Source organism: Kogia breviceps, chromosome 1 (assembly GCF_026419965.1).
Source record: "Kogia breviceps isolate mKogBre1 chromosome 1, mKogBre1 haplotype 1, whole genome shotgun sequence".
NCBI classification, from domain to species: domain Eukaryota; kingdom Metazoa; phylum Chordata; class Mammalia; order Artiodactyla; family Physeteridae; genus Kogia; species Kogia breviceps.
In genome coordinates, this window is record NC_081310.1 from 160,549,197 (window position 1) to 160,562,992 (window position 13,796).

A 13,796-nucleotide genomic window follows, 5' to 3' on the forward strand; every position below is an offset into this window, starting at 1 on the left:
CTTGAGCAGTGTTTGCGTTCAGAGTTACGCACGCACCAGCTCGCATGTCCCTGCTTGAGTATTAAAATGCATTCAGAATGCTTACTTTCTCCCCAGCTACTCTGCCTGAGGAGTACATCTAGTATGCCATTCCAGATCTCTCTGAAGCCAGGGAGAAAGGTTTGTTCCAGAAGTTTAAACTAAACATAATAAGGCATTTTAGCCCTTCACAATCTATCTCCAAACTGTCTTTCTGGCCATGTCTTCCACTACAGATGTGTTATGAGCCTAGCCAGAAACACCACCCATTTACAAATTGGGGGAAATGAGGTCAAAGCAAAAAGGAATTATCCTGTTGTAGTAAGGAATCATGTAAGAGTTTTGAGTAGGAGAGAGGCAGGCTCAGATACTTTGTTCAACTGTCTCTCGAGTGGCAGGAGAGACCCAGAGAAAAATGATGTATTAGAGCTTATTGGGTGTTGAATGATGTTATCATTACGGATGAGAAATTTGGGTCTTCTGGAGGTTAAATCACTTGCTCAAGAGTATTCATGCAGAGCCAAGATTCAAAATCCACCAGAACTTTTTCTTCTTCCCTAATTAGCATTTAATCCATGTCTACTGGTGATCTGGGGCAAACAATAATCATGGTTTCTCAGAGGGTTTTTAAGCTGAAGTAGCTGTTCTAACCTGACCGGTTAACAGGTTTCTCTCCTTTCATTTGTCTCTTAGTGTCCTGTTCCAAACACAATGGTTAGTGTTGTGGACCAATCTTTTAACAGAGGTGTCCTCGGAGCCTTTTATACAAGAGCCCAGCTATCTTCCATGATACCAGCCTCTGAAAGTGAGGCATGTCCCCTCGATCATTGCTTCCCAGCCTGTGTCAGATCATCACACACACTGAAAATGTTTGTGTGCGTGATTGGGGTAATCATACCAGGTTGCTCAGGGTCAAAGGCAACTCAGCCCTGAGGATTCTGGCTTCTTTGAGGGATGAAACCAGTATCGTGGTACACCTGTAAGTGGCACACCACTAGGGCTGATCTGCACTAGATTTCTGTTGCCACACTCCAGAATCCTCACTCATGATTTGCCTATACCCTGTTTATTAAGCTTTCAGAAACAGTGAGCTTGCAAACCACTCTGTAAAGCAGGACTTCCTCTTAGTTACTTGCCCAGGAGGGACAGGACTTCGATCTTCTTGTGTTTCTAGACTAATGAGGCTTTCCGCCCCACCCAACCCTTCTTGATAGAAGTCCCTCTGTTCCCTCTGGGCCTTCCCCACTAACATCGTTTAATAGTATAGTGACCAGGCTGCTCTCGCCTTAAGAGATAGACTGCATTCTGCCCTTGGAATGTGTGTCTCTCTCAATAAACCTGCTTTCACTTAAAAAAAAAAAAAACTCATATAGTGACCAAAACCACCATCAGGGATACCAATGCAAGGAAAGCGTCACATTTTTTGTTTGGTGCCTAGGATTTCCCTGACAATGTGCCAAGTTTGAGGCCATTGTGACATTAGCAACACTTTAGAATTGGTATCCTCATTTAACAGCCCATCTAAAGGCACAGGCTGGGAATGAAGACTCCAGATTTGGTCTCAGATCTGCCATGAGTGCTGAGAAACATTGGGTAAGTTCTTTCCACTCACTGGGCTTTTCTTTCCCCATCTGTTACAGAGATGACCTCTAAAGACCCCTCCAGCTCTAACAATCACTAGGTCTGTGATAATTAAGGAGCTAGATGAGTGAAATTTCCCCAAATGCCCGAGGTAGTAATATACTTTGTTGTGGGGAGGTATATGCTTCAGTTACATGAAGGGATAGTCTTTCCAAGCAAGAGACTTAGAATAAATAGTCTAGTGTATGACTACAGTACTAAAAGTATCTAGTGTGGTAGTTAAGAAAACAGACTTTGGAGCCAGACCTAGTTTTAAATCCTTGCTCTGTCACTTCCTGCCTGTGCAATCTTAGGCAGGTTATATAATCTCTCTGAGCTTCTATTCCTCATTTTTAAAGTGGAGGTAATAGTACCTCCCTCATAGGGTTGTGTAGTACTTATAAAATACTTGGAACAGTTAGCACCTAGCACCTAGTAAACGTTTTGGTGGTTTTTTTTAATTTATTTATTTTTGGCTGCATTGGGTCTTTGTTGCTGTGTGCAGTCTTTCTCTAGTTGTGGCGATCAAGGACTGCTCTTCGTTGCAGTGCGCAGGCTTCTCATTGCTGTGGCTTCTCTTGTTGTGGAGCACAGGCTCTAGGTATGCACACTTCAGTAGTTGTGGCGTGTGGGCTCAGTAGTTGTGGTTTGCGGGCTCTAGAGTGCAGGCTCAGTAGTTGTGGCACAGAGACTTAGTTGCTCCATGGCATGTGGGATCTTCCCGGACCAGGGCTCGAACCTGTGTCCCCTGCATTGGCACGTCGATTCTTAACCACTGCACCACCAGGGAAGTCCGGTTTGTTTGTTTTTTTAAGTAACAATTTTTTTTCTTTATTTTTTTGGCTGCATAGAGTCTTAGTTGCGGCACACGGGATCTTCATTGAGGCCTGCGAGCTCAGTAGTTGTGGCGCACGGGCTTAGTTGCCCCGTGACGTGTGGGATATTACTTCCCTGACCAGGGATCAAACCCACATCCCCTGCATTGGAAGGCGGATTCTTTACCACTGGACCACCAGGGAAGTCCCCCCAATAAATGTTAACTGTTGTTATCATTATTATAATATGATAAAACAAAGAACAGATAGGGCAGCCTACACCTTAGTTTTCTCTCCCTTTGCTCTTCCTTTAACTTTTCTTTCATTCTCCCTTCTTCCCAACTAAAAAAGTTAAGGAAAGGGGTTTTCCTGGTGGCGCAGTGGTTAAGAATCCTCCTGCCAATGCAGGGAACACGGGTTCCATCCCTGGTCCAGGAAGGTCCCACATGCCGCAGAGCAACTAAGCCCATGCACCATAGCTACTGAGCCTGCACTCTAGAGCCTGCGAGCCACAACTACTGAAGCCCGTGCACCTAGAGCCTGTGCTCTGCAACGAGAAGCCACCACCATGAGAAGCACCCCACGCACCACAAAGAAGAGTAGCCCCCCCTCGCCACAACTAGAGAAAGCCTATGTGCAGCAATGAAGACCAAACACAGCCAATAAATAAATTAATTAATTAATTAAATTAATTTAAAAATTAAAAAAAATTAAAAGTCAAGGAAAGAAAATGTCGTAGAGGCATCCTGTGCTTTGCAGCCACAGAAGACCCACCCAACCTCACTTTCTAGCACCCTAGCTGTTCTACCGCACTTTAATAATGGAAAGAATAGCATGTGACACTGTTTCCTGGAAACGCTCACCCCAGTGCCACTGCTTGTCTGTGATCCAGTGAGGCAGATTGGTCCAGAAACTACACCAGAAGCTGGGATGTAAATAAACCAGAGTGTAGTTCCATAATGGGACCCTTCCAGATTGGAAGTTCTTTTTGGGGTTGCATTACCACCTGCAGCAAATGTAGAGGAGAAATTGGCAGGTGCTACGACTGGTGTCGTGGATAATGATGATGATCAATCTCTTATGTTGGCAAAAGACTTTATAGTTACCAAAGCCTTTTCACACCCTGATCAGCACATGACCAGCAAGTTGACTCTTAAGTTCTCCCTCTGATCCTTTGTGGGTGTAACTGCCCTCTTTAAGGATTCCCAGCTCATCAAAAGGTGTTTAAAGTAAAGAAAATGGACAATTAGCTATTAGAACCAAGTTGACAGTAATGAAAGATGACCTATGTTCCTGTGGGGAACAGCCAAGCCTGTGCCACAACAGGGACATGAGCCAGGACAGCTGCAGAATGCCTGCTTTCTTTATGGCCAAGGGAAAGCCTTTTAGTCACATTAACTATCCCCTGTTTAGAAGTAGGATCAGAGGTTAAGAGGCAGGGAAGGGCAGTGCATCAGATACAGGCTAAACGCTCACAAACCTGGGTGCAAATTCCAGCATTATCTTTCCTACCTACCTACTCGGGCAAGTCCCTTAACCATTTTTGACCCCAGAGAATTCATCTATAAAATGAGAATAATAGGAGTACTTATCTCATAGGATTGTTGTGACCATTTAATAAGGTAATATATAGAACAACTAATATAGTTCCTGGCACTTACAAAATGCCAAACAAATGGTAACTTTTTTGGTAGTGATGACATTAACAATTATTTTTTAAACTTGTAATATTTAATATGCATGTTTTATAACAAAATAACTAACAAAATATGTTACTCATAGCTTACCAAAAAGATTAGTTATTCTCCCAAGTTTAAAGTAAATGCTAATTTTGAACAAAACCAAGGGCAGGTATATTCAGCTTTACTATAATATGGGAATTTACATATGCAGCATTTGTGCTGCCTCATAGAGCAGAAGGAGCTCAGGATTTGAGTGAGAAGACCTGAGCTCCACCAATTTCTAGCTGTATGACCACGTGTAAGTAATGTCCCTATTTGAGTTTTGGTGTTCTTATCTGCAGAAATGAGGGTAAATTAGTCCAATCTCTTAGGATAGCTCTAAGGTTTAGATAATATATGTGAGAGTACTTTGAAAGCTTGTTAGCACTGAATAATATTTTGTTGTCTGGATGTTCCAATTTACTTATCCATTCACCTACTGCAGGACATCTTGGTTGCTTCCAAGTTTTGGCAGTTGTGAATAAAGGTGCTTATTAAACATCTGTTTGCAGGTTTTGTTGTGGACCTTAGGTTTTCAGCTTCTTTGGGTGAATACCAAGGAGTGCGATTACTGAATCATGTAGTAAAAATATGGTTAATTTGGTAAGAAACCACCAAACTGTCTTCCAAAGTGGCTATGCCATTTTGCATTCCCACTAGCAATATATGAGTGTCAGCATTTGGTGTTGTCAGTGTTCTGGATTTTGGCCATTCTAATAGGTGTGTGGTGGTATCTCATTGTTTTAATTTGCATTTCCCTGATGGCATATGATGTGGAGGAGCATCCTTTCATATGTTTATTTGCCATCTGTAGATCCTCTTTAATGAGGTGTCTTTAAGGTCTTCAGCCCATTTTTTAATTGGGTTGTTCATTTTCTTATTGTTGAGTTTTAAGAGTTCTTTAAGTATATATATATATATATATTTCCTTTTTTAAAAATAAACTTATTTATTTATTTTTGGCTGTGTTGGGTCTTTGTTGCTGTGCGCAGGCTTTCTCCAGTTGTGGCGAGCGGGGGCTACTCTTCGTTGCGGTGCGCAGGCTTCTCATTGTGGTAGCTTCTCTTGTTGCGGAGCATGGGCTCTAGGTGTGTGGGCTTCAGGAGTTGTGGCACAAGGGTTTCAGTAGTTGTGGCACACAGGCTCTAGAGTGCAGGCTCAGTAGTGGTGGCACACGGGCTTAGTTGCTCCTCAGCATGTGGGATCTTCCCGGACCAGGGATCAAACCCGTGCGCCCTGCATTGGCAGGCGGATTCTTATCAAGTGCGCCACCAGGGAAGTCCCTTTGTATATTTTGGATAATACCTCTTTATCAGGTGTGTCTTTTGCAAATATATTCCCCTGGTCTGTGTCTTGTCTTCTCATCCTCCTGAGAGTTTCTTTGGCAAAGTTTTTAATTTTAATGAAGTTTAGCTTCTCAATTATTTCTTCCATGAATTGTGCCTTTGGTGTTGTATCCAAAAAGCCATTACCTTACCCAAGGTCATCTAGATTTTCTCCTGTTATCTTCTAGGAATTTTATAGATTTGTGTTTTACATTTAAGTCTACAATCCATTTCGAGTTAATTTTTGTGAAGGCTGTAAGGTCTGCACATCTAGATTCATTTTTTTGCATGCAGATGTTCAATTCCAAAATCAGTTGTTGAACCTAGCATTTTTTCTAAATGTGAAAATATTAGACTAGACTTTCCTTTATTCACTTTCAAAATAAAAGCTTACCTTAGCAAAATTAAATAAAATAAAAAGGATTGATAATAATACCAACCCTACAAGATTGTGATTTAATGTTTGTGTAAATATCTTACAAACTATAAATTACTATTCATATATTGCTGCTACTGTTATTTTTAGTATTACTCAGCTCCTGCCCTCAAGTAGCTACCAGCCTAGTAGTAGTGTTATATTTATGCTCAGGTATTTTTTTTTAAGTGAGAAGTAGAATAGTGCGACTAGAAAGAACCCCAAAACAGAAGTCAGAAACGGGTAGAATACTGAACTTATCAACTGTGTGATCAGGGCCAAGTCACTTGACCTCTCTGAGCTTCACGTTGCCCACTTGTGAAATGAAGGGGTTGGACTATATGGGATTCAAGGAGCTTTCCCACCCTAACATTCTGGGACTCTCTCAGAGTGAGTGGCCTAAGAATGAGAATCTGTCACATTGATTAACATTTTTCTCAGCAGCAATGTTATACTTTTTCAGGGAAAAAAACAAAAAACAAAACTGAAGCCCAGGGCTTCCCTTGGTGGCACAGTGGTTGAGAGTCTGCCTGCCGATGCAGGGGACGCGGGTTCGTGCCCCGGTCCGGGAAGATCCCACATGCCGCGGAACGGCTGGGCCCGTGGGCCATGGCCGCTGCGCCTGCGCGTCCGGAGCCTGTGCTCCGCAACGGGAGAGGCCACAGCAGTGAGAGGCCCGCGTACCACAAAAAAAAAAAAAAAAAAAAAAAAAAAAAAAAAAAAAAAAAAAAAAAAAAAATTGAAGCCCAGGGAAATAATAGGACGATGTACATGAAAAGTTCGAACTGCTGAGAAAAGGGACCTAGAAAAGAATAACTCTCTTTGGCAAAGAATATGTCCCATTTTTGTTAACATAGACAAGTTTCACAAAGCCAATTTGCTAAAATACTTAGGTTTCCTAAGTATTGTATAATGAATAAAATGTCAAGAAGGTTGACTTTCCTTTTCTAACATAGACAAAGTTAGGCCATACCTCTTATCTGAGAATGCCCCTCCTCCCCCCAGGGGGTCCCAAAGGGTGGGTTTCTCTGTTGATTTAGAAAGTCAATAATTCAGTAAAATCCCAAGTAAATGGCAGAACATAAGCTCAGATTGCGTTTCTGTATTCGTATTTTATAAACATTTCAGGATTTTTTTCCTTGACCCTTGACCTTTTGCCATTCTTAAAGTGAAGATCTTATGTCCTAGAAGCTTGGTTAGAAAACAACCTCAGGGTCATCTCATCCAATTTCTTTCTCTGTGTGGACTCTACTCTTAGCAGCACCTCTGGCAAAACAGTCCAATAGTTAAACATATGGATTCCAAAGCTAGACTGCTATGATTCACATTCTGGCTCTGCCCTTAACAACTTTGAGACCTTGAGCAAGTTTTTAATTTGTTCCAAAGCTCAGTTTCCTCATCTATAAAATGGGAATAATAATTATACCTACATCAGAGTGTTATTATGAAAATTAAATTCTTTTATAAATGTTAAGTGCTTGGAATACGCCTGGTACAAATTAAATGCTCAACAAATGTTAGCTTTATCATCATGATCTTCTTCCACAAATAAGCCCCTATTTGAATGCTTCTAGGTACAGCAGAGAGTGCCCTCACCTCTCCCCTCCCTACCCCTTTATTTTCCTAAGGTAGCCTGTCAACATGTAGGCCAGAAGCACTCTGGTTATTATGAGCTTTGGAGTCAGATGGACTTGAGTTTTAAACCTTATTCTATCTGCAACCTTGAGCAAGATAACCCATGGTATCTTCAACTTTAAAATGGCAATAATACATACTTCATTTGGCTGTTTTGAGGACTAGTTAAGGTATTTTATATAAAGTACTTAGCATGGTTCCAGCTACACGGAAGGCACTAAATACGACTGGCCCTTGAACAACATGGATTTGAACTATGCAGGTCCGCTTACATGTGGATTTTTTTCAGTAATAAGTACTACAGTACTACACCATTCGTAGTTGGTTGAATCTTGGATGTGGAACCCTGCGTACAGAGGAACCACCAATACGGAGGAACTGCGTATATGGAGGGCCGACTATAAGTTATATGTGATTTTCAACTGCTTGAAGGGGTGGTGCCCGTAACCCCCAGGTTGTTCATGGGTCCACTGTAATTGATGGTTGCTACCATGATGATGATGATGAAGAAGAACAAAAAGAAAATACAAGACAGGAGGGGAAGGAAGAAAGGTGAAAGAAAGAGAAGTAGTAGCCACACTAGCAGCTGATGCTCTGTGAAAAAGTTTTTTCTGACCAGCTGAGTTCTGCTCCCCTACAATTTTACCTCACCAGTCTCAGCTCTGCCCACTGGAACTGCAGAGAACACATCTGCTCTGTCCACCTGTCCTACTTGCCAGCCCTTCAGACATTCAGAGAGGGCTGACACAGCCCTCTCTCTGCCCCTATAGCAGCAGTGCCCTCTCTCAGGAAGACATATCCCATTTTTCAGATGTGTCTTAGAAAACATGGTTTTTAGGCTTCTCTCTAACAGGAGGTCCCTCCTGGCACACTCCCCATCCTTCCTGAGTGGGGCCCAGAACACTGCAGGATCGTTTCACAATATGGCCACTCACAATATAGTGTCCTGCATCTCCCTAGGTTCCCTACAGTCTCTCTGTCCACTCCAGGCAGATGAGAATGGAAACAAAAATTGTCCTTGTTCACTTTAAATTTCTGTCTGAAATGACCTTCAAAGAAAAAAATTGCTTGTGATATGGGGCACCAGAGGGAGGAGCCCCAACAAAACCATCTTTAATGTGAAGCAGTCCATTGATGGCACAGCCCCACTGAAGCTATAGAAGGGGATCTCTAGTTATTAAGACATTACCCTATCAGGAAAAAGGGAGCCCTTCTGCTGAGCAGCAAGATGGAAATAAGAGAGACAGCCTAGTGCAGGCCTGGGCTCCCGGAGACTTTGGGGAAAGAGCTCCAGCTGAAGTTAGACAGACTAGGGCCCTACCCAAGGCAACACTCCAGCCAGTAATGGCTGCTACCAGCTGAGCACTTACTGGTTCAGTCTCTGTACCAGAGCCTTCATCAACATTATTCCATTTAACTAGCACAACCTATAAAAGAGAAACTGATTATTCCCATCTTACAGGTGGGGAAACTGAGGCTCTCAGGTTGTATTATGTCATCAAGGTCATATAGGTAGCAAGTAACAGAGCTAGAGTTTAAATCTTAGTTGCTTCACCCTTTTTTACTATCAATATCGTACTGTATAGACAGACCCTCACTAACTATGTGGACTTAAACAAGTGGCAACCATGCTGAGCCTCAATTTTGTCAACCTTGCATGGTTGTCTAGGGATTAAATGAAATAACATATTTAAAGTGCCTGGCACGTAATAGGTGTTCAAGAAATTCTAGTTTTCTCCTTCTCAAGTCCCAGCTCTCCCACTTAAAGTGACTGGGGAAAATCACTTAACTTTTCTCAGACAGTGAAAACTGGATGTGTTTTCTGAACATCTAACCTTGCATATTGACAACATGGCACCAAGGCTCCAACCTCCCAACATCTTTTGCTTCCTAGCATATCTTTTTGCCAGTATGCACAGCTCTGACAGTATTATGATTTGGGTTTCTCCCAGCAAACATCATATTTACGAACCACAAATAACAAAGTAGAAGATGCCGGAAGAGCTCTGGCATGTTAATTAAGAACAATAGCAGAAGCAGCTGGGCAGAAAATGCCAGTGAGTCAGAGGCAGCATAGCTCTGTTTGTTGACAGAAGCCAGCAGAGTGTTGTATGTTAATTGGGGAAGTGGGTAAACATTTGCCAACAGCTTGCCCCCGGGTGCATTGGAAGACAGACAGCAGGCTAGGCCCTCCCCACCACCTTGCCTGCCCATCTGCCCAGAGCCCAAGAGATACCAGTAGAGCAGCCTTGCTATGGGTTCCTTATAAGCACAGAGGTTTCTGGAGGCAGATGTGTCTCCTTAATGACCCTCCTGGGCATACCAGGTTTCCATCTGGATACAGTCAAAGATAGTGTTCCTCCTTCAGCTCACCAGCCTGCCTGTGACACTCAGGCCCCTAGGGCATCCCCTCCCCATCGGCCTGGAGAAGACAGTGGAGCCATCTCATTAGGTGTGGCTTGAGTTGAGCAGAGGACAAGATTGTCCGTCTCAGGTGCTATAGTCTCTGCCCAGGGGCCCAGAGCTCCTGTACATGTCTGACAGAGCAGACTGCCCGGCCTCCCATCATGCACACTTGGAGCTGTCCATTTATCTGTGTGTCTGTTGTCCATCCTTACCATTGCTCACATACACGGCAGCCCTCATTGAACACCTGCTCTGTGCCAGACCCTGTGCTAATTATTTATTTTTTCTCACTTAATCCTCACATCAGTCCTACAAGGTTGATACCAATTCCAAAGCCACAAAGCTAATAGCCAACACAGCTGTGATTTAAACCAGAATCTTTCTGGTTCCAAAGCCCATTGTCCTAGTATTTCTCAGCTTTTTAAAATTTATGTTCCCTTTAGGAAATTTTTGAGTTTTTTTCTCTCACTCTCAGATTCAGAAAACCTCCACATCACATCCTTGCCCCTGACCTAGGAGGCCATAAACCTAATGTAGGGTTCCTATATGATTAACATATCCCAAATGAGCCAAGAAGATTTTGTCTAGCTTTATTCTCTATAGTTCATATTATAAAATAATCATTTTTTTATTTCTAAAATATAAAGTCATATTATGACCTTGACTCATTTTTTGGAACTAAATATCTTCACCACCACCAACAAGGAGACTGTGATATGCCTCCCTAGGGAGCCTCTCCTCAGCAGGGGAGATACTCATCTTTGGGCACGGCGGGATGGGCACTCTCTAGTTTACTACAGGTATGTTTAGTGGGAAGATCAGCCCCCAAAGCTTAGCTCTTTCCCACCAAGCAGAAAAGGCCCTCCCTACTGCCAGGAGTTAACCAAACACGGGTCCCCAGCAATGCCAGTGAGTTGTTTGGTAGCCAGTACCCTTTCCTAAGACGCTCCTGTTCTGCTGGCCAAGCTGAGCTGTGCAGGAAGCAGTGGGCCTCCACCTGCCCTGAGGTCAAATGCTAGTTCTTCCACTAAACGATAAGACTTGACCTCTCTGAGCCCTGGTTTCCTTGGTTATAAAATGAGAGTAACAGGACTTCCCTGGTGGCACAGTGGTTAAGAATCCGCCTGCCAGTGCAGGGGACACGGGTTTGAGTCCTGGTCTGGGAAGATCCCACATGCGACGGAGCAACTAAGCCCGTGTGCCACAACTAATGAGCCTGCGCTCTAGAGCCCATGAGCCACAACTCCTGAGCCCGAGTGCCACAACTACTGAAGCCCGCATGCCTAGAGCCCGTGCTCCACAACAAAAGAAGCCATCACAATGAGAAGCCCACACCTCACAACAAAGAGTAGCTCCCGCTCGCCACAACTAGAGAAAGCCGGCGTGCAGCAATGAAGACCCAACCCAGCTATAAATAAATAAATAAATAAAAATTTTAAAAGCAGTAAAAAAATATAAATTAAGATTTTTCTAAAAAATGGGAGTAACAACACCTACCTCACAGGTTATTTCGAGGATCAAATGAGATAAGAGATGTGAAAATGCTCGTGCCTGTGCAAAGTAGGCTCAAAATCAATGTGCAGGATAGGATCTGAATGCCGTGAGAGAAAATAGTGCTTCTTCCAGTCTTTTTGAGTATGTGTTTTCTTTCTTTTTAGGTAACCCAGCTGGACCCAAATAAATCATTATTGGAGGTAAAGTTGTTCCCTCAAGAAACCCTTTTCCTTGAAGCAAAAGAGTAAACATGGCCCAGCAGTGGAACCAGCCATTCCTTGACAAGCCAGAGGCCTGCATCAGGAGAAGGGCTCCTCGCCAAGCCACCTACACGCTCGTCTCACTCAATTCAGTGTCACACTTCTGCCTCTTGCAAGATTGCTGGAAAAAAGTAATAATAAACATAGCTACTTAACATTTCCCATCCACGAGTATATGTTCCCAACCCTCATTGTAGAGAACTATAGCTCTGCCTCTCTTAACCCCTTCACCTCGCCCTCGTTCAGTGACTAATGCGCTGTTGAAGTGTGAGTGATCATGAAGTAGGATTTTTACCTCTCCAGTGCCCATGTTCCCCACAGTGTCTGGGACAGTTCTGTCTGACCTGTGACACCAAGCTGCTCTGTATTTGATGTGTCTCATTGAGCCAGGGCTCATACACCTCTGCCTTTTTCTTTTCATGACTGAATTTCTACTTTGTCACCTAGTTTTAAGAGGCAGGGGGAAAAGGTCAAATGGGACTTCTTGGCAAGGAGATTAAACATTGTTGTAGGAAAAAAACATATCACTTTTGTTGGTACTTCCTGACTTCTTTACTAAAACGTAAGGTTGTGTTGAGGACTGCATTTGACATATATGCAAGATATTCATTTACTGCTCCTGCCTTGGGTCCCCAGGTTCCATCCAGGAGGTATTTGCTGTTCCATTACAGTGTAAGAAACTATTTAAGCTTGCGATGTGAATGTTGAGATAGTGTGAAGAGGACCAGTACCAGGACTTCAGTATCTGGCCCAGCTGCAGGAAGCTGCTGTTAGGTTTGCATTTGGGCAGTTAGAACCTCATGGATACCAGCTCCCAGGTTGCTGGTCCATCAGTGTACACTGAACACAGCTCTCTCCTGCTTTCTTCTCCCTCTATTCCATCACGCATTTGGACCTTGTCACTTGGTGCTTTAAGCACCTTGACTGTCACCAAAATCTGATCAGCCACCCCATGGACTCTGAGCCCAGCTGTCATAAGGAACCGGCTCCACTATTTCATCCTTTTATGTTTCAGTATTAGATGGTAGACTCCCATCTCAAATGAAAGGGATCTCATTCTATGGCTGAAAATTCTGACTTCATATATTTAAGGGAGCAAACTTAGGGGCTTAGCTCAGAAGACACATGTTGCCTGAACTTGCATATAATTTGGGATGATTTAGTAAATGTGGATTCTTGTTAATCTATGGATTTGGGGTTTGGAGTTTAGTTCATGGAAGCACTGTTTATACCTTCACCGCCAATGACTTCTTTTCAGTCTTGAAATGTTTCTCCGTATCAGTTTTTGTGTCCCCTGTGGTCTCTATCCTAGGGTTTGGGATCCTGATTTGATATTTTGTATTTGTCCAAAAGAGTCTGAGTGCTGGGGGTTTTCCCCCTGGCCCAAGCCAAGGGGTTCTCAGAAGACTCTAACCACAGCCTGAGATATGCCTGGTTATTTTCCATCTGCCCAGAAGTAGGCATTGGCCAGGAAAAGTCCACCTTGTGTCTTTTCTCTGACACTACAACCAGGGACCTCCCCTGAACACTCTCTTCAAAGAATGTGTTTCTAACAGACTAGTGCTACATCTGCCTTGGTGAAGGCCTTCTCTGGCCCCAGGGGTCTCTCCAGGGAGGCTGAAAGGAAAAGAGACCCAAAGTGAGGGAGTTCAACCTGAGCACTTCCAGCCCAGCTCCACTCCCACCTTCCTAAACTAATGGCCCCACGAGACAGTCATTTCCAATGCTACAGATGCACTAGGGCACCAGCTTTTCTTTTTCCAGGGAGACCATGTTCTGTAGCTGCCATGGAGAAGCCACAACCCCGAACTCAGGCCATACTCAGGAACAGCAGCAGTGTGTGGGCGGGGATTGGAGGGACGCAACTCTGAATTCACTTTCATGTTTAACCTGTTCCATCTAATTCGGTTTGACATCATCATATTGTTCCCCCCATCATCTTCACTTTTGCATTCCAATAATACAGACTTTACTCTGAAACGAATTTCATAAAAGTTATTAAATGCTACTTGAATGTGTATGAAGTTCACACACCCTTTTTCAACCCTGCCTTGGAAGGTTCTTCTTGCTTATTTCCGTGAAATCCT

At 43.4% G+C, this 13,796-nt stretch overlaps 1 protein-coding gene across 1 annotated transcript in view; it reads left to right on the top strand.

Annotated features, from left to right (window-relative positions):
- FAF1 (Fas associated factor 1) overlaps positions 1 to 11,873 on the top strand; it is a 537,070-nt gene extending 525,197 nt beyond the window's left edge. Inside the window, exon 19 of the mRNA XM_059064103.2 lies at positions 11,614 to 11,873. Within this exon, the coding sequence (XP_058920086.1) occupies positions 11,614 to 11,697 (84 nt within the window). The 3' untranslated portion in view covers positions 11,698 to 11,873. The remainder of the gene's footprint in view (positions 1 to 11,613) is intronic.
- Positions 11,874 to 13,796: the final 1,923 nt, after the last annotated feature.